We start from the raw sequence: 23,048 nt of genomic DNA, 5'->3' as shown, positions 1-23,048 counted from the left end.
AAATAAAATTATGTTGTTGTTAATGCTGATTGAGGTCACATTTAATAAAAATACCCAGCGCAATATTTGTTGAAAAGCTGTACGTTTATAGACGTCCATTGTTCCAGGGAGTAAATTAAAAATATTTCAAAGGTTTTTATTTTCATTTCGCACTACAACTACAATATTTTAATCACTTTTGTAGTTCAATTTTAAATTTCAATCTTCGAACGTCGATAACAATTTTATATTTTTACAATATTTACAATGTTTTGAGTGAATTTTAAGTAGTCTTCACAAAAGGTCTGTCGATGCGTTTGTATAATGCAAGATACTAAAGTTTTCCACCGAGCATCGCATCAGCTATTTTCATTCTTATCACAAAGGAGATACGATTTAAATCAGCTTTGACATTAAAACCATACAAAGTTCCTCGTATTGTATCGTATGCGAAGTTATTGATCTTTGATAAAGCTAAAGAATGCCAGGATTGATCATTAGAACGAGATTACGGGTACCGACTTAACTTTTTAGTCTCTGATGCGTTTATATGGTGTTTATTTATAGTATGAACGTTAGTCAATACTTCAGTATGTGGGAACGAGCCTGTCAATGTTCATTGTTCGGTACATGCGACCAGAAATTCTACGCACTAAAATTGTAGGACTTCCACTGCGGTTTCAGATTTTTTAGCCGGAAAACCATCGCTTTGACGCTAAAGGGCTTTATGGGAGTATTAAAAGTTCGGATTTTATTTGTCTATTGGAGCAGCTACTAGAAATGTTCACATGAATATGTGTATTTTGTTAGATTGTTATTTAATTCATAGTTATCTCGGACGTAGCATATTATGTATATTACGAGGAAAAAATGTTGATACCAATATCATCAGCTACTTTATTAAACATACATCTTAATTAATGCCAGTTACCTCACCGTGTATATATATTATATACGTTAATACTGAGTACAGAAATGCCCTTTATATGCCACAAGCTTACAAAGAGAATCGTCAACGAGCTAGTATTAGCAGTGCTATCTCCAACTCCACTTGAATAGCTCTTACATCCAATCGAATCCCTTAATCCTCCTATCATTCTTATACACATACAAGCTAGATACGTGGGAATCTATCACAGGAAGCCTGATTAGATCTATTTATAGGAAATGTCTATGTATTAACCATTCTGTAAACGTGTCACCTATAAGTGAGCTACGTGTACCCGAGTCCGTTTAAAATGTCGTATCACCAGGGGAATTTTAAGCGATACAAAAACAACGTGATCAGAGTAATGAACGTATCAAATACTGAACAGATTGGTATTCAAAAATTGAGAAAATGTTGTTTTTGGACATTTTGCACACGTTAAAGGTTAGGTTATCGTGTTGGGAGTGGATTGTGAATTATTGGTTGTATATCGCCTTTTTATGATGCTCTTAATGTATCAGATGGATTCCTATAATTTATTAACAATATGTATTACGTATCATATAGTCAGTATGTATTTGTATTGTATTTATTGTCAAGTTGCATCTACTACAATCATTCTAAAAGTAAATAATTTTGGAAAATCCAAAAGTGCACGCCTCATAATTTTTTTTAAATAATTATTTATTAATTATTATTTTTGTTTATTTAATAACAATTAAACCACATCGAATCAGACCCTGAAAAATGAAAGGGTTCTATTCCTGAGCATACTCAAGCGTAAGAGAAAAAAAAGACTCGAAGTAAAGTATTTCGGTCGCTATCGTGTTAACAAGAAAATCCTCCGCACAAACAGACACATGGACGTCCAAGTCAGAACTTTTTTAAACTGTTTTTTAACTAGTTTAAATAACAAAAATGACATCAAAAATATCATGAATGTTAAAAATAGTGTTTTTTCTTAATATGTGTGTGTATGTATTATCTTACAAGTGCAATGTATGATACATAAAGACATTTTAAGTTTGAAAAATCAGATGTTTTGCGCGAAGTGACAGTAGTACCCACCTCAACGCTTCGCTTATGAGGCGTGCAATAATATAAGAAGCAACTAGTAAAGCAGAAGTCCGTTACGTTATTTGTGTAGAAATAAGTTGAACAAAATACAATCTTAATTTATAAATAAATTGTAGAGAGATTTCGATCAAGTTCTTAAAAAAAAGAACGAACCAAAAAGCAATCTACAGTAGGTTGACCTCCTACTTATTGTTAAAAATAGAGTCGTCATAATATAAATATTGAGAATATTAAAGGCGATAATGAGGCAATAAAATGAGCACTAAATCTTACAAATGCAGACCAGACTGCATAGAGATGACTCAAATTACAGTTTCTAGTTCTTACAGTTTCGCAATAAAATATATAATAACTAATGATACAGATTAGACCGTGGGAATTACATGTGATTTTGAAATTAAAGATTTTTAACGGATTTTAAACGCGATTTATTCATTATATTATTTGCCTGTCTCCCCGTGACCACGCTCGCTGCAAAGTGTGCGAAGCGTCGGGAAAATAATATAATGAATAAATCGCGTTTAAAATCCGTTAAAATATTTTCTAAATGTATAATAATCGCGTAAAATCAAACACTAGAAAATGCAATTACATGTGATTTGAATACATATTTTGATGCAGATGTTCAGTGCTTCGATATTAAGTAATTCGTGATGATATTTGAACGTGTTTCTCTTATAAATGCTAAGTAAATGTTCCGTGAGAACGTCTTCAATGTAATGTTATATTTGGCTTGAACTATTGCTTTTGTATTTTACGATAAGTTTAATAAATTCTAGATGATTGTTCTAAGATATGTATGTGTATAGTCACATGTTTTTTATAAAAAAAAATATACTAATACATAAAACAAAATGGATTTTGGCGATAATTAGTAGTCTTCCAAAGAGTTCCAAAGAGTCGTCCCTAAAAAAGAATAACATTCTCAATGCGTATTTTTTTAATAGCAATTAGTTATTCCAATTACCAACGTTTATGACAAACAAACATACATCTATAGTATGAATAGCAATTACGTCAAGTATGACGAAGCAGAGCGGGGACGATTAGGAATCGATGCTATCAGAAAACCATTAGGGTCTTCAAGCTATTAGTGTGCGTCTATGAATATCATTGCTCTTTCAATTTCAGGAATGTTTACGTAAATTTAACAGTTTTTACACATGGAAGAGTTGTAATTATCGTCTACATAGTACATAGATAATTAGGTATAGGGCATTGCAAAAACATTTCAAAAATGATATTTTAAACTAGAAACATTTTGACGATTTTGTACGTCCTGGTGGGTGCAGCTGCAATATTTTCTTTGTACATGTTCAACCCGGGTAATAATTCAGTTGCAATATTGTAAGATTGTAATAAGTTAAATAGTTCAAGTTCGCTAATTTTAATGCTAAAATTATTTTTTAAGTTAACATACAAAAAATATGAGTAGTATTTTTCCTTTATATGCATATAAGATTAGATATATTATTATACATCAAGTAATAACAAAAGACTACAAAAGTTTAGTATCTGGGTAGTTAATTCTGTGGGAATTCCTGTAAATTTTCTCACATGTCTTTAATTACAAAGATTCTTTTGTTATTTGGATTATATGAAACCGTAAAAGTATTTTGCACTGCTCATGTTAAAATATTTTATTAAAGAAGTCTTAATTATCTTAAATTTAATTAGAAGCTCGCTTTTGTTTCATCTGCTTTTCAGTTTAATATCTGCCGAAAGTAAGCTTAGGCCGTAAGTTCGAAAAATTCGCCCAAATCCGATATATTTGTTTTAGTGTGCTATCTAATACAATAGAAAACATTCAAACTTAGTTTCATATTGTACCTCATTTTCACGAAGAATAAATTAATATTATAAATCCAACGCATTTTATTAAAACCATTATTATCACATTCAATACGCACAATCAAAACAATGATAATTTTCCATACGAGTACTTTCCAACAACAAGTTCCACATAATTTCATAAAACAATTTTAATGCTTTCAATTCATATTAATCGATTTATTAATTGTGTATTTAATTACGCTTGTTTGGTCCTGTTACAATGTACAGGATAGTCCTACATATCCTGTAGGTATTACGTAACAACTAACAATGCAGTCTGCCCATTCCGGTTTTGAATCCTGTACATTTCTGAGTACAGTCGTATTAAAAAGCTCATATTAAAAAAAAATTTAAAATAACCTACGTTGAAATTAGTAAAGCTTGTATTGAAGTTGATTGATATAGACTATTTTTAATAATTTACGTATGGAATATTTGACGAACTATAAACTACTGATATGTAATATTAAGTAGAGAAAATGGTTACGCATAAATTAAATGTGTAGGTTTATATTCAAACTAATTTATCCTCACGTAATTTAAAATGTTTTCAAAGTTTTATGTTTGAAAACTAGAAGCTCATAAAGCGACTGTTTATTTAGTCAAATTCCAGTTCGTTCCACGGCTATCGTAATTTAGAATACGAAATAAGGGCAATTTGTATTCGGCTGTACCCATCGCGCTGTCATTCTTTGGGAATTCCCAATGCTATGAATTGTATGCGCGACTTTACTTTAAAGCTTCTCCGTACAATCGCGTCGTAAAGTACAATCACGTACAGTGACTCATTGTTGTGATACATCTTCTTTATGTCAAGTTGGAATTGAATAAAAAAACCTTTTTTTATTTAAAAAAAATATTTTGTTGAAATTTCTTTCAGTTTATTAGAATATAAAATATTAAGGCACCTACTTAGTACTTACAGCAAGACAAAAATGTTATATTTACATTAAGGACGTGAAATATATTCGATCCTAGAATCGTATTTTTTTCATCTAGGTATACGTTCATAAATCAATTTAATACATTAATTCTATGTATCCATAAAAAATGAATACTTATTAATTAAAAATGTTCCCAAATGCAATATTCATGTTCACATTAAACCGTCCAAACAAGAGTATGTACTGATTTATTGCTCTTAATTTAATATAGGAAGCGAGGAAAAATTTTAATCGATTTATTGAACCAAAATTTTTAACGCGCTTAGCTTACGGGCATCGCGACCTACGCTGAAATTATTTCCTATAAGTGGTCGTAAAAATTCCTGTACCTTCACTTGTCATAGAAAATTGGTAGCTTCACACTTTATTAGGTATACTTACTACATAGTATTTTTTAATGAAATAAGATGTATTGCAGAGCAGAAGTAGTTCAAGACTATTAACATGTAATATGAACGAGCTTTTAGATATTTATGTTTACGGATTTTTAAAGATTTATTTATTTTATTATTTTTTCGAACCTTGTACAGCGAACGAGCTAAAATGTTGAAATATTATAATAGTTTGTAAAGAACTAAATCACAGATCACACTGCGATATTGCTTAAAATAAACACAATTTCAACACGCTACGAGCATAATTAACATTGTTAACAAACATTTATTAGAATTGAATAAAATTTATACTCATTTTGTTTAATAATGTCATCTGATATTCTTAAAGTCTAAACAGGCAAACACGAAGCACAACCTCCAAAACCTCTTCATCTGCATCTTTTCCTACCTATAAATTCCGATCTATGGTTGTATTTAAATAAATTACAATTAATGTTTTAACAAAAGCTTTGCACGAGATGTTCAAGCCAAAAGATTGTGCAACACTCACGTTATTTAAAACCACAACCCAACCTTTGTCATTAGATTCTTGTATTACATAATGGTTAAACAATGGCAAGTTAACGCTGTGTCAACGTCCACGCATCGAACCGTGGCGGTTGTCAACTCTTAGCTTTGTAATGGGCCCTCTTCACAATGGGCAGCGTTGGACGAGTAGAGGCAATCACGATAGGTGTAGAGGGATTAAAGGTGAAGCGGCCGTCATTGTAGATGTTTATGTAATGGCAACAAACATATAGACTACAGGCCCATGTTGAAAAAATTATGGGTCATTTGACCCACCACCTGACCTATCTAGAATGATATAAGAGCATAAAATAATAAGATTCAGCACTATGACGTCACTCGTAAGCTGTCCACCTGAGTGCAGATGAGAATTCGAAAGTTCAGGTAGAGATTTTCTCCCCTTGTCTCCATGATTTTTGTACGGCGTTGCGGAAGAATGGCTTAAAAGCAGTATAGAAATAGTATGACACAGATGCCGTACAAAAATGGTGGTCCACAAAGTCGGAATTTATTTTTATTTTTCGACAGTTGCCGGGGTAAATTTGGTCATTTGATTTTGTACGGCATCTGTGTCATACTATTTCTATACTACTTTTAATCAATTATTCCGCAACGCCGTACAAAAATCATGGAGACAAGGGTAGAAAATCTCTACCTGAACCTTCGAATTCTCATCTGCACTCAGGTGGACAGCTTACAAGTGACGTCATAGTGCTGAATCTTATTATTTTATGCTCTTATATCGTTCTAGAAAGGTCACCTGGTGGGTCAAATGACCCATAATTTTTTCAACACGGGCCTGTAGTCTAATAGACGATCATTTGTTGGGCCAACATTGCCCATTGTGTAGAGGGCCCATATCATGTTTGTAACAACCACCAACGTTTTTGACGTCAACATGTGGACATATAGTTTAATAACAAGAAAGTTGATCGTTACGCTCGCGATCACGGTTTTTAAAGTATAATTTTAATTTGCGCTTTTTTGGAGCAATTTGGAAGTTCGATTGTATTATTTGGTCCATGAATGTTAAAGCGGTTCAGGAACGTATCCAAATTTATGTATAAATAATGGTTTCCTCAACTTTTGAACCGAGTTAATATACTTAATTTGGAACTTTTTTTCTAAAACAAATCAAAGTAGGTATAGTAGAGCATAATTTGTTAGAATAATGATATACAATATAATATATCAATTAATGTACAAATTTTACATGATTTACGATATAAATATAAATACTTAAATCTGCTATTCACCAAGCGCTCCTAATACTGCTCTATGTTCTGGAGTATCTTCTAAGTTCTAACCCTTATAAAATACTACGGTCACTGGCCGTTTTTGGTACAAGAATATATAATCCTCTTCCAGACAAAGATAGGTAAGGGTTGTGGATTCAGCCATAATGATCAAAGAAACAGAGCGTGTGAGATTCAAAAGGATCTTTTGTAGCAGGCACTTAATCGCAAGGTCCATTCAGACCTCGCATATTAAGTTCAATTTAATACTAAGATTTTCTCTACTACGGTATGAATACGTTGTTTAATCTAATCTTCGCGTATAAAGTTCTAGTCTCTACAATAAGAATTTTTATGGGAAGAAAATGTTTTAGAGCTTTTTTAAGAATTATTCGACGCACCTAGATATCGTTAAACAACCAACTAACAATGATAGTGTAGCGACACCTCGCTCTGAATCGCGCAAGCGAAATGTTTTCGCTACAGAGCATAGGTATATACAACTTTCCGACATCATCCATGGGGGCCTTCACGGCCGGCCAGTCGAGTAGACTGGTCGAGGATTCTCCCTTTTTCGATGGAGGAATTCCACCTTCCTTTCTCCACAGTGTTCCACTTCCTTTCTCCAAAAGTAAATTGATATTTTCCAATTTTATATAGACCTACCTTCTTAAGATACGACAAAATCTAAGATACTATTAGTAGAAACCTGCAGTAATTGTGAAGTTAGTAACTCAATATGATCCAATTTTAAAATAAAAACTCAAAAGTTAATCCCGTAAAGCGCAGTTCATTAGCTTATTTTTGTTTTTTGACACAAAAAATGGAAGATATTGGATTACTGTAATGTTAATAGCAGTTAATTCGATATCGGAGCAGTGGGAGCATAAATTTAGGGCCGACCGCAATTTATCAAGCCCTTGAGATTTACTATGTGCGACAATATTTATAATTTACTTTTGGTAATCACCTCAAATACGAGGCTTGTTTATTAAAGTATTTATTTGCGCAAAATTCTCTTTGAATAAGATTTTCGTAATTATGTTAACATGTAAATTTCAGGACCCAAGGGTACCTAAATAAATATTAAATACAGTAGAGATTCTATAATTTTAATTTTTAATGATAGTTACTTAAATTGTATAAAATAAGGATTTCTATGGTTGAAATAAAACTTAAAAGTAAACTAGAGACCTAACTGATTTAAATTACAATTAAATCTAGCGAGGGTGGACTGTTGGCTGTTGCGTAACACAGATAAGTCAAGCTTAGTTCAACTCTAGGCTGTAATCTCATTGTGATAAACGAAACTGTTTGTATACGAATTACATAACTACATAATATTTTTTGACTAAACGATAAAAAAAATAGATAAATCTGATAAGTCCTTTGAACTCATTGCTTACCTATACCAGAAATAGCGTCCAACGTACCTTTACCAGAGGCTTCATTTTTGTAGGGATAAAGGACGCAAATCGCTTGTCAATGAAACCAGGGGTATGAGTCAAAAGCTACTTATTGTGCCCAAACATCACACAACCGCTTTCAGAGGCAGTTTCAGTTATAATGCTACGAAGTGTTGGAACAACTTGCCTCCACCCTTACGTAACCTTCGTTGCATTAATAACTTCAAAAATAAAGTTGCTGCTTTTATTTTTAAAAAACAACCGTAACCTACTGTAGAATGTAGCATCTCTCTTTTGTGTCTATTTATCTGTATGTATGTTTATTAATTTTTTATTTTCGTTATTATTTTCTAGTATATGTACATTCCTATGCCTTCTTTTTATATGTATAATATTTATAACGTGTAATATTGTTTATTTTATTAATATAATTTCTATCCCTCTATACTTCGGTCTGTAGCTGTACTTCAAACATTGGGGGCCACTGAAAATCAGTGCTGTGCTGTTGAAGGCACAGCTTAATACTGAGTTGGTCCCCTTTTTGCTAAAGGTCTGCCACACTTTTGTCTTTTTCTGTGTTTTTTGTATTCCTTATTCTTTTCATTATATCTGTTGTTGGCTTTTGGCGAAATAAATTATTCTTATTCTTATTCTTATTCTTATTCTTATTCTTATAAATAAGCGTATTTTAGAATCTATTACTTAACTATAAAAACCAACTAGCATTTTGTAATATCATAAAAAAGAGTGAATAAAAACATTGATAAATATCACCGAAAACTCGAATCAAAATCAACATTGACAACCAAGAACGTGTACCGTGAGAACAAAACAACAGGTGCACCAAAATATAAAATATATACGTATAAATATATGCTTACCAAAAGCTGAGCGTTGCCGTGCCTGTCGTCCACCCAAGCGACGACCAAATCCGCTCCTCTCATATTCCTCGCTGAATTAAAACCTAAACCCACGTAACCACGTGTTTTCGCTTCCAATCTAAACGTTATACTCGAATCCGTGGTCACCCATCGCAATAAAACATCCCCATTCTCGTCCAATCGCTCCGAATGCGACCATATCAAACTCGATTCGTACGATCTTGAATCAAACGATTCCCTCCGGTGCCGCGTTCTATATTCGTTCACTATTCGACTCGTTTTTTCATTCTTATTTTCTGTCTGTAGTAAGCCCAACGCTTGCGAGTTCTGTGTGGGATTCCTTGGTAATTCGTTCGGTTGGACGTTTTGCTTGTATCTCGGCAGTTTCGCATCACATAAAAGTGAAACGCTTAAAATAAAAAGAGCTTGTATGTTCATTTTGTTATTGTTTCTTATCCGAACATCACTTTCAGAGTACCTGCAAAAGAAAACAAACATTAGCGATTTCAGAACACGATTGTTGATAGTATTTATTGTTATTTTATATCGTAATAAATTCTTAACAATACCTAGCGAAAGCCTAATAAAAATACATGTAAAATACGTATAAAATTCCTTGGTTATGAAATATTTACGACAAGAATTTCACGAAAGTTGAGAACTTTTAAGACGGTGTAAACGCAATATTTATATGAAAAAATACGCAAATACAACGGATGAGCCTCGTAAAAAGTTATTTGCTTTATTCGAGGAATAAATTCAGCGAATTACCAGTAATTGTTATCTTGTTGACAAAAAGTTGCAATTATCGAAATTTTAAGGCTTTCGGAGACAATTTATCGGATAAAGCTTGAAGAATTCCGGATTTATAATATTTTTTATGTGGTTCCGAGATGTCGTACAAGGAACGAGGGGTGAACAAAAAACGGATCGTAAAAATGTTGCACGGACCATCAAACTGGTACTGTTTCCTGTTTAGCGCATCCCAACAAGAAACTTAAAGACCTTCGCCTGTATAATATAATAATGTTATATAATCTCCACCTTTTTGTTCAACGCTATTTGTAGAACAATTGAGGTTACGTAATCTGAGAAGGATGATATTAGAATTAAAATTTGCTCTAATTATGACAAATGCGTGTAGCATAATTTTGTATTTTCCAGATGGCAATTTAATTAGGTACCTATCTAAAATAAAGAATGTATAAATATTGTCTGAATGAAGTAAATATCTAGTAAACAAATATAATTAATGTTCTAAGTTATTTTTTTCTGTATTTTGACGATTCAAAAGCGCTTCTAAACGAAGTCTAGTTAAATAAATAAAATATAAATGTTTGAGTTTAATTTATGCGAAAAAGAAAGAAAAAACATATTTTCGTTTAAAGACGAGGCTCCATCACTATAATTTTACAAATGAGAATGATAATCAAGTAACAAAAAACCGTAAAAGGTTATTCTTTAGATGTAAATTAAATCAAGAAAAACACTAAACTCATTACTAATTGGCAAAAAGCAGCCCGCTAAAACCTTAACCGTGACCGGCTGTCAAGGTAAAAAAACAATAATTTAAAATGCAAAGTTTTTAATTTATTCCTAATCGTAAGTCGTAACAGTTATGTTTGTTCACAGCGGATGTGAGTTTGTTGCAATTTTATGATAACACTGAGAAAAACTTAAATAAATTTGCAATATTGAAGATAATTTTAATGTGAAAAAAGACTTAAGGAAAATAATAATGACGTGACATTTAAAAATTTAATCTCGCAAAAAAAATAAAACTAAGAACATAATTTTCGTATAATATTCTGTCATTACTGTTTAACAAAATGTTTTTTTTTGTTATTGTCCGCTTATAAATTCAAATTTGTTTGTTTTAACGTTATCAATTTGCATTTAAAAATATTCAAAACACTTAAATTAAATATTTTCGACACACGATATAATTAATTATCTAGACAGCCTCACGATTCACAAAAGAGCAAAACCACGCAAAACGTTGGAATTCTACAAATTACTTTAATGCTCAACAAAATTGCCGCTAATGTGACTAATATGTTAAAGATCTCTCTAATTATTAAATATATTATACAAATGTATGTAAAATATACCTTAAAATGTTGTAATAAAGATACCAATAAATCTTGTCAAATTAAAATGCATCTTACAAGCCCACATATTTTATTAAATAGCTATACCTACGTCGTATGTCAACGAAGAGTATTTTTCATGTTCTTAAAATGTTCCTAATAATATGTCCAATATAATGAATAAGATGAATATAATATTTAAATGTTTTACTACATCTAGTTCTATCTGTAAAAGCACCCCGTTGTTTGAATAAAAGTGTATCAAAATCTAATTGACTAAATTAACAGACAAACAAACCGTATAGTTAGTAAAAGTAATAAATTTATAAAGGATACAATTCTGGTTGTCCCTATTAAATATTCAAGGCACAAAAGATATGAGAATAAGCGAATATGAAACACAAACACAACCTTCGAACCATCTGCGAACGAACACCTTTTGAGATTTACGAGCGTATCACGGAAACATTCGATTCAATATTTATTTATTGCTAATTTAATATCTATAAGTATATATCGTTTAATAGCGAAACATTTGTAAATATTTTTTTCATATTTTCTAAACATTCATTAAAAAAAATGACATGATAATGATGATATTTTGGATATATGTAGCTACATACGGAATGATAGTATAGAATAAAAAATCGAGATCATATTGTTATAATATGATGAGCTCAGGGAAACATGAAAATGTGAATCGGTTTTATTAATTATATACAACCACTAAAATTGTATATTAAGTGATATATAATTTAACAATCGCTTATTAAAAACATGGTTTCTCAGTTCTATTAAAGTTCCGTCAATTACACACACGACTCGCAAAGTTGGTCGGAGTGCAAAACGATGCAACTGTCACGAACTAAACGAGCTTTTTTAACTTAAATTATAAAAGAGTAAATATAGTTTTATTAAAATACAACATACAGTAACAATTCTAATTAATCTGTAATAATTTATAATTAATAGTTAAATTAATTTAATTAATCAATAGTTTTGTAATAATTTAAAAACAGCAAATCAGTGTAATTGTTATTACAGGTACTCATTTATGTTACGATAATCTAGAGTCGAAATTCGTCATAAAAGTTCCAGAAAATATTAAGTTCTCATGAGACATCCCAAAAACATCTTACTTTAGTACGCGCTTAATTAATCGTTAATTTTATAGCAGGAGGAGTAAAGAAGCATGCGGGTCATATATTAAACGTCGCTCTTTAACACGCAATATCAAAGGAGCAGGTGTCTTTTTGACCTTCACTTTAAACTAATGTATGTTTCAAATGCCATGATTGGTTAATACTTAATATGTCAATGCGCAATTGGCAAAAAGAGCCAAGACGTTCATACTGTAAGCTATATGTACTACGAATTATTAGATTATGATTCTTCATGCTCGTAGTTGTCACTCTGCTGTGGTTAATAACCTCAACCAAGGGAATGCAGCTAACAATTTTCGTCACAAATACGTTGACTTCGAGTTTTTCTGACCGACAAAAAGTAACTAACGGCTCGATTCCCAATAGAATATCGCTAACCACTTTTTGTCTGATTACTTTTTATCACATTTTCTGGGACAAAAACGATTGCAATGGAACAAGATAACAGGTGATTATCCACTTATTGGACGGAAGTCGAAACCGCCGTACGCCTGTGCCCAAAAGAATATTTTTAATAAAAAAATCATAAAAGTAAGTGAAGCGTCACAAATTACTCTCGCGTTTCCCGGAGAGCACCTAGACGTGCATCCGTTCTGGATTATTATAGCTTATTGAGTTTTTATAATCAATATCGGTTGCTGGTTACGTCTTTTTATACAGCAGGAAGGCAAACGAGCAGAGTTAATGTTAAGCGATGAACATACCATGAGCATCCGCAATTGATATCGCTAATCGATCTCGTTTATGACAAATCCAATAATTTACTCTTTTGTGACGAAAAAGTACTTGTTCGCATCTATTCAAAGTTAAGTGAGGCAGCTCAGTTGAAAATTTTAAAATGGAATTAAATTCATTATAGATTTATTATCCTGCAATACCTATCTAACTAAACCAACTAATCATTTTTTTTAAATACAAATATCAAATGAATATCAACTAATAATAAGTCATATCATATTAAAGTAATAAAGTCTATTTTAATATATCGAAATATTCGGTTCCGTGCGATTCAGTCATATTGCATGTATGGAACACGAATAACCAAACCTGGAATTTCAATTACTAATCCATATCGATATATATCGATATTTCATATCGTTGTCACACCACTAACGGGTTTGCAATGTGTCGATATCATTAACGCTTGATGGAACTTTACTAATCAGCGTCGATAATCTGTTTTGAATTTAACATAAATTATAACTAATTACAATATTTTAGTTTTACACGTATTTATTCAGGTGGGAAAATTCATGTTTATTTTAGTGATTAGCAATTTATGATTTATATTGGGAATTGGGATATATTTAAATAACTATAAAACAGATTGGACAATGAATACTTAATACTATTTTTGGTAGAATTTTATACATACGACATGAATTTTATACTTATAGACAACTTAACCCCCCGAAATCTCTGCTTCGAATAAGATTAGTTCTTAGCAGAATAATAAATAACAGTAAAGCAATTTACATAAATATCTACTATCTAGTTACCAGATAAATTGAAGATTTTATTAAATATCTGTCTCAAAGCACTGTATTCGAATGGATAAATTTGATTTCGTACAATATATACGAACTCCGCGATGCTGAACTTTTGAAAGTCATTGTTATATGCAAATTGTGTGCATGCAGCTTGAATTTACAAAATAAACACGATTTCATATACGATACGAGTATAAAATATGGTTGTATGGGTGGTATGGACGAAAACGTTTGCGAGAAAGTAATTTACTAGATGTAGAGAGGTCAACGTCTTGACATAGAATATAGAGAAAAACTATAGCATACCTATAGCAAATACACTTGAAGAATACTCAACGTTATAAAATTGGATAAATGTGAGCTATATGTTTGCAATGCTAAGCAAAGATAGGCTTATTTATTGACAAAGTTCATGAATAGGGATCTAACTTTATAATTAGATATTCAGTATTTGATAACAAATTACCTAGATGATCTTATTTAGATTATAGGTTCATTACACAATTTATTTCATAAGTTCAAAGAAATCTTTTGTATATATGCCTGTATCCCAACAGTCTAAATCATATTAAGCAATACCACGATAACATATTAACGATTTCATTTGCACGATATCGAATTATATTCGCAATTTCAGCATGTTAAAACCATAACTCAAATTAGTTCGTATCCATTACTGCGTGTATACGGAAATTAACTTGTATGTTACATTCAAACGATGCAATGTACATGTAACATTACTTTATTTTCAGAGTGGTATGAATTGGTACACAAACTGTACACACGTTACGTCTTGGAGTAATTTAAGCTAATGGTTTTCATTTGCATGAGGATATGTCGCTCTAAAAAGGTAAACGTGTTAATAAGTTAAGTCGAACGAACCTATTTTTAAACATAGACGTTGGAAGCAGATAAATAAACATTTCGGTAGCAGCTGACTAAGAAAATTACATACAAAACCGAACAAAATATGAAACATTTTATGTAATTTAAAGAAGATAATTTTCTAAATGTAATACTATCAAAATAACAATTCACCTACATTAAAAAGAACAGAAATTCTGTTAACACACGCTCAATGACAAGTTTTAATTTAAAATTATAGTTTAATAAATGTCCCTGTAATCCAACCTTATTTACCTTATTTATAAATGAAACAATTTCTCTATAACATAATATTTATATATCGCTCATTTGCGACAAGAACGTGTTAACGAGCATATGTATCGTTATGGAATAATGATACAGTAGAATCCGTCGCATCGCGCTCTACCTGCTGCTAAAACGCGATATTTCTAGCTCCAAAAATGACCGAGTTATGAGGGAAAAGGTCGGCGACTATCGGTTTAGCGAAATCTCTTTTTGCTCTTGAATTTAATGCAAGAACGGTTTAAGTCAGTTGTCGCTGCTCCCTTGAGAAGGAAACTGCTGCCCGATTGCGGTAAAAACGTAACAGCTTATTGTATCACGGTTTTGCTGAAAGGTAAGTACAGCTTTTTGTTTTTTTACTGATTTATATTTGCAGCTATAACGGGACATTTGTATGTGGGTCATTATTGTAGTAAAAATAGTATTCGCATGCTACGGTTTACATAGGATTGTCCCGTTGTTGCTGAAATAAACAATGTTTTTTGTTGGTTAATTTAAGATGTTCCGTTACAGTTGATAATAAAAGTACAAAATGTTTGGTATTTATGTTGGTTATCTCAAGTTAACACATTCTTGATAAAAAATAATACATTTTTACAACGAATACGCTACAATGTTGCATTATAAATGATAAAAATGTTGTCTGATTACTTAATTTATTTTTCAGATGGAATCACGGTCTAGGAAGCTTGTAAATCTTGTACGAGAAAATATTCATTATTGCACGCCTCATAAGCGAAGCGTTGAGGTGGGTACTACTGTCACTTCGCGCAAAACATCTGATTTTTCAAACTTAAAATGTCTTTATGTATCATACATTGCACTTGTAAGATAATACATACACACACATATTAAGAAAAAACACTATTTTTAACGTTCATGATATTTTTGATGTCATTTTTGTTATTTAAACTAGTTAAAAACAGTTTAAAAAAGTTCTGTCTTGGACGTCCGTGTGTCTGTATGTGCGGATCCTTTTTCTTGTTAACACGATAGCGACCGAAATACTTTACTAATCGAGTCTTTTTTTTTCTCTTACGCTTGAGTATGCTCAGGAATAGAACCCTTTCATTTTTCAGGGTCTGATTCGATGTGGTTTAATTGTTATTAAATAAACAAAAATAATAATTAATAAATATTTATTAAAAAAAAATTATGAGGCGTGCACTTTTGGATTTTCCAAATTATTTTATTTTACATTCACTTAAGTTAGAAAAACGAAAACATCATACCGATTCTCGAAATACAAATGAATTAAACAATCAATTTATTTTATAGCATAAACGAGTAAAAAATACCACTGAATAAAGAAATATGAAAAAAAAAATATTACAAATCAGTTAAAAAATGCAAGACAGTCCTACGAATCGAAAGCATCACAAAAAAAACTGTGCCGCCCCGTCAACTAAAAGAGAATCCTGCAAGGAAACCTGCATTTTCAAGTGTCAATTTTTTTTTCCGAAGAACAACACCGTGAAATACTGAAAGATTACTGGAATTTAGGAGAGATCAAGAAGCTGTCTCGAGACAAGAACCTGTGATTTGTTTTGCTAATATGTTTATTTGATTTATGTTTGACCGGGACCCGCAATAAAGATTAGTTTCCTAATATTACTGAGATAAGCAAAATATAAAACGAAGTCGTTTTCCCCGGCCGAATGCGTTTTGCAATTTTGATGCAGTTTTTGTTAACAGATAAAGTGATTCAAGAGGAAGGTTTATATGTATATTGTATAATAGCATCCATAAATAGGTGAATGAACTGTTATTTTTGACGTTTCTAATGTGATGTTGTAAATAATTACATTATTTTCCGCCTGCATTGCAAACGCATTCTGAACCCTACGAGACTTATCAAAATAATTTACCTACTAAGTATTTAACACATGAAAAAGTCTTCAGAAAAATCGATGGTATCAGGATTGCACCCGTGCGAATTCGGGGCGGGTCGTAATATTATAATTGCCAACGTTTGTGAGTAAAAGTAAAACAAAAAATATTAATGTCTGGTTATAATTGTATATTTTTTTTTTAATGTGTATATTACTTGTATTTCAGAGAAAGTTACACAATAATTTCGCAAAAATATCTTTCATTTTGTAAAACAAAGTACAAAAATAAAAAGATTTCTACTACAGTAACACGTTTTAATTAAAATTTCCAATACATTTAGATAACTGATTATCAATAAAACGTAACAATACGACATAACTTGTAAATTTTTAGATTTTTATTCAATTGTTTTTTCAAGAAAAATGATACATATCTGTTTGTAACGCAATACTGCACACTTTTAACAAGAAAAACGCAACAAGAAGGGCCCTTTCTGAAATAAATAATCATAATAAATTTAATAACCGACTTATTGTTCTGAATACAATTTGATTCAAAAAAACGAGAACGTTTTAATATGTTGTATTGAGCTGAATAGTCTAAGCATAATAATTAAAAAGTTACAGGAATTTTAAACTTTCAAATGCGTTTTCCCAACAATTGAGATTTTGACTTTGTCACGTTATAGAAGCAAATGAGCGATATAATAAATAATAGATATACCTATTGTATATCTTTAACGAGATATACATACATTATATTGTACTAGGTAGGTAGGTACATTAATTAAGAAGCTCCCATTTCCGATATACCTACCCGACTACCATTACAATACATTACCGTAATAGATGCATTAAATAACACACGATTGGGCAAATACAATTAAACTATACATTCTGTACGTATTAGTGATGTTAATTTATAGTAGAGCAAAACAAAATAAGCTAGGCTGCTGATGGGGTCACGGACGAATTCTACCTATACCCGTGGCCCCGTCGTTGATGCGGCTTGACGGAATACAGTGGGGTTTTGGTCGGTAAGAATCCGACATAACCCATGGCCCTTTCCCCGGAAGCCGTGGGTATCTATGCAAGATTTCCCCACTTAAAAAAAAATAAAAGGTACCTACCTAATCCATACTGATATCTATACTTAATATTATAAAGCTGAAGAGTTTGTCTGTTTGTTTGAACGCGCTAATCTCAGGAATTAATGATCTGATTTGAAAAATTATTTCGGTGTTCGATAGCCCATTTATCGAGGAAGGCTATAGGCTATATATCATCACGCTAAGATCAACAGGAGCGGAGCACTGTGTGTAAAGCTAGTGTATTATAAATATTGTGTCTGTCTTGTTCGCTTTCATTAGGATGAAATTTGTATTTTTTTATAAATAAAACCAATGGCAGTGTAATATATACCTATACAATTATTGTTTTCGTTAATAGATACAATCACGAGGGTAAAGTGGTTAATTAAAATGTGAATTTCATTTGAAGTATGGAATTCAAGCGTAAAAGCCACAATGTACAAATTATTAACAAACCACAAACATTGTTGATTGTAATCACTTTTTGAGCTAATACAAGACAAAAACAAAATGTATACCTACCTATATTATTATAAACGAAAATATTAAAATTCATGTTTATTTATTACGTACATAAGTACAAGTATATTATGTAGGAAAAACTTCGTCTCATTAAGTTATAAACATACTTAAGTGATACTTAGCCATTGCTTCAACAGGATATGAATTTTTGAGCGGATGCTACTTCACAAATATGGGAAGTCACAGTTTTCTCATAAAAATCTGATTAAAAAGTAAATGTCATTGTCATTTTCTGTACCTACATGATTATCATCCAAATTTAATTTATTTTATGTGAAATTACTTTTACTTTGGGTTGATGGTTAATCATCATAATTTATACGGTAGGTACCTAATTTAATAAAAGATTTGTACAAAATGTTACATTATGCGTCACATTATTTTTATTTTTTTATACTTGGGAAATAAAAAAAATTGCATGATATGAAAAGCATCTTTCTAATTAGGTACATTTACACGTAAAAACATCAAATACTACTCAACTACAATAATTTATTAACCGACTTCAAAAAAAGGAGGTGGTTATCAATTCGGGCGGTATGTTTTTTTCTTTATAAAATCCTTTTCGTCCTACGAACTAGCCTCATAACAGAGTTACGAAGATATTCCTTTCATAGAGGGAACAAACAAATAACTGTTATCGAAGATCGAATAACTCAAACAGAAACTGATCCAACAAACACAGAGGAACAGCGGCGCTTTGTTTTCATAGAGAATATCGAAAGGATCGTAATTGTAATAATATCGTGTTCTGAAAAATACACTCGAACTAGCTGTGCCCCGCGGTTTCACCCGCATTGCTCCGCTCCTGTTGGTCTTAGCGTGATGATGTATAGTCTATAGCCTTCCTCAATAAATGGGCTTTCTAACACCGAAATAATGTTTTAAATCGGACCAGTAGTTGCTGAGATTAGCGCGTTCAAACAAACAAACTCTTCAGCTTTATAATATTAGTATAGAGATGCCCACACTTTGGACGGTGGTGTAATTGTTACTTTGAGAGGTGAAATTACAAAAGTATTAGCCAATGTTTAATGGAGAAGCCTTTGGAGGAACTTGAATGCGTAATATTGACTTAAGATTGCTACAATAGCAGTCTGTAATTGTAATAATCTCGATATTTACCTAGATATCATTGCCTAACTCCAGAATAGGTAGGTACTTCATTGAAATAATTTTCTTAGAAATATGAATTTCAAAAAACATTACCTACTTAACCAAAACATTCATAATTTAATAACGTAACGTATAAAGGAAAGGTAAAACATCACAAATAATATATTTATTTTTAATTACATCGTCCATAAGTTACCTCACATTAAAAAAATACTTTATACTCATGTTCTTCAGACTACGATCAAAGCCATAACAAAAGATTCTATAAAATTCGGTAAAACAAAACATTATACGTTTAGCACTTACCAGCGAATTGTCCAAACGTTCTCACGAGAGCTTTAATTATTGCTGCCGATTTAATAACTGTTAGAATGATTGTTAATTCGTAACGGTTACACTGAACATCACGAATAACGTTTAGTCAAATGAAGTGTGAGTTTTTGATGATAAGATGCGTCGATAATGAGTATTTTTGATCATAGTGTGCTGTGTAAAGCGGGAAAGACAGCAAATCCTTAGTCATTTAAAAGAAGTTTGTTTCAATGAATCTTCGTTGTCCGTCAACTACGCAAAATAAACTGTGTGCTTAAAATTTTACCTCCATTAAAATACGTAAAAAACTCAGACTCAAAAACGAGGTTTTAAACATTTTAAAATTAAAGGAACAATCGCGATGCGTAGATCGTCATGTTTTAAAACGACTTCGCTCCAACTAAACAGAAAGCACTTAAACAATTTTCACAGTGAACGCTGTAAGCTCGAATTCAAACGTCAGTTACATACAAACATAATATTAAATGAGCTACCCCTTTGTTCTGGGCGAAATTACATATTATGTTGTTACTCGGCTTAGGAGTAAAGGAGTATTTTGATAGCACTGTGTATGAACTGTTTTTGCTAGTGTTCCCTTAGTTAAAAGCTCTTGCGTTTATCTTGAATAGCTTGAATAGCGTTCTATTGTATACTTACATTATTATAACAATATTGTTATGATAATACAGTGTAGTCGTAAGGACTTAAAAATGCATACCTAATATCTCCAAATTGTTTCAACGTCAAAATAACTTAAATATTTTGCGATATTCTGTTTCACTTCCAATTATTATCTAATCCAATTGGTTGAACTCAATAACTGCAGATGGGAAGTCCAATACCAATTTTCAAATACCAAACGACTATTTTAATAAACAAGAATATGAATTTATATTTTGTAAAAAGGTAGTGCAGAATATTATTACAAAAGTTCAATTCCGTTTTATTTCAGGTGGAATACAAGGACCTATAGGGAACATAGCATATTATCGGTAATCTTATATATAAAAATGAATCGCAAAATGTGTTGGTAAGCGCATAACTCGAGAACGGCTGAACCGATTTAGATAATTCTTTTTTTATTATATTCCTTGAAGTACGAGGATGGTTTTTATGTAGAGAAAACGTAAACATGTACCACGGGCGAAGCCGGGGCGGACCGCTAGTATCTAATAATAATATGCTTTATTTAGTTTTAAAGATATCATTGTAATTAATAAAAAAAAAAAAAGTTGAAATTTTTTGTAGAATTCATATAATTTTAAAAGAACAACTACAACCTACATTCCTAGGTTTCGCCTGCTCTATTTTGTATAGTTTCTTCAACGAGTGATTTTCAAATAAATAAGCCATTCCGTTAATTGTAATTAAAATTATCCTTAAAAATGGCACATTATTCCCTATCTTATCAGTCTAATTCACAGAATGGTCGTTTTATAAACGGATATGACCATTTAGAAGTCTTCAATTAATGCATCCCAATTCACCTATGACGAGAATTATTAATTACAAAATGGCTTTTAGTAGGAAAATCGATATTGTGCAGATAACTATTTGATATTTAGGTCTAGTGAGCTAAGTATTTAGATGAAGTATGAAATATTTTGATGTTATTTAATCAAGGTATTTGATACAAGTTTTAAGGTTAATAGGATCTCTGTATGGATTTGCGATTAGTAATTTGACTTTATAAATTTCAAAAAATGTTAATATAGACAGACGTGTATAAATGCCTGTAATTTACGTAAAACCGCAGAAAGGTTTCAACAATAACTTTGTACAAAATCTAAGAACTTTCAATCAGGCTTTATAATTGAAGTACCTACCTCTATATACCTACAGTTGAATTTAGTAGGTAGTTAATAATAGAATGAATTATTAACGATTTTTTCCTTTGAAACTTAAAATCATATTCTTAAGTAAATGAAGCCATAGAAGTTAAGTATAAGAAGCTTACACGTTTCCTGTGTTTTAAAAGTAATATATTGAAGATTACCTGCATATTAAAGTATCGACTTTCAAAGCTCCTATTGAATGAATATTCTTTAAAACTATCGTGGTTTAAACATCGATATAAGAGTTCAACTTTAAGTCGAAACTTTATATTCTTCATACAAAACATAAAATTTAACGTTTATAATTAAATAAGTAATAAAGCTTGAAATTAATGGTTGCACAAAACAAAGCACGTAATATGCGGGTTTAAGAACAACAGAACCCTTTATATACATAATATTATATTAACCGTTCGATAACAAACGTATATTTTATAGAAACAAACAGAGTATAGTTTCGATTACAAATTTGATTCTACCCACTTAAAATTTTGCTATACTATGTGCTATGTTGTTAATAGTTATATTAAAAACAACTAGCTGTGCTAAAATCAAGTACCTACCTATTTCTATAGCTCATGTGTTGTTACGATGATGTTTATTCGTGTAAGTTTCATCCAAATCCGTCAAGTAGTTTTAACGTGAAAGAGTAACAAACATACATACTTACAAACTTTCGTGTTTCTAATATTAATAGGTTTTAGAACAAGCGCTCTTAAAACGTCCCTTCTAAAACTTAGTATTTTATAGACCTCTTTGTTGGAATTACGCGCTGAAAATTCTTCACAAGGTCCGACTGCGACCCAAATGTGTCCTCTTGAAGCGTTACTTCGTGCTTTTGTGGTGTTTTAGTTACGTTTAATTAAAAACAAAGGCTCTACAACGTGAATAAAAACAGTAGATAAAACATCGTATCAGATTTCTTTTATGTTATTTGGACCAGTCAGTACCTGTACGTAACCTGTACGTTTCAATGGTTTACTTTCGTTTATTACTAAGCTTTGTTTTGTTTAAAATGCGATGAATAATCGGATGACGTAAATCAAGTTGCAATGCTAAATGCAATTTATCCCACGTGATTATCTATAAGCTTTTATTTCAACCCAAAAGTAAAAAACGCTTTTCAACGGGATATTTTTCTCCTACATTAGTAAAAACTGCGGATAACATCAAAGGCAACGTTAAAAATGTTAAACATGGAACTGTAAAAAGTTTAATCGATCGTAAGCCGACAATCTCTACATAATGCATTTCCTGGGATTG

General features: G+C 31.4%; 2 protein-coding genes across 3 annotated transcripts in view; both read right to left on the bottom strand.

The window, feature by feature from the left end:
* The window catches only part of LOC149481158 (uncharacterized), a 273,145-nt gene that overhangs the window by 154,382 nt on the left and 95,715 nt on the right, over positions 1 to 23,048 (bottom strand). The gene's annotated exons all lie outside the window — the stretch shown is intronic.
* The window catches only part of LOC149481159 (MOXD1 homolog 1-like), a 76,062-nt gene that overhangs the window by 18,773 nt on the left and 34,241 nt on the right, over positions 1 to 23,048 (bottom strand). Inside the window, exon 2 of the mRNA XM_089705562.1 lies at positions 9,186 to 9,663. Within this exon, the coding sequence (XP_089561688.1) occupies positions 9,186 to 9,623 (438 nt within the window). The 5' untranslated portion in view covers positions 9,624 to 9,663. The remainder of the gene's footprint in view (positions 1 to 9,185; positions 9,664 to 23,048) is intronic.

Source organism: Colias philodice, chromosome 17, assembly GCF_061535455.1.
Source record: "Colias philodice isolate Cphi_HAF_F1 chromosome 17, ilColPhil1 Martin Lab GWU primary, whole genome shotgun sequence".
Taxonomy (NCBI): Eukaryota; Metazoa; Arthropoda; class Insecta; order Lepidoptera; family Pieridae; genus Colias; species Colias philodice.
Note: the sequence above shows the minus strand (reverse complement) of the source record. Positions and strands in the feature narration are given on the sequence as shown.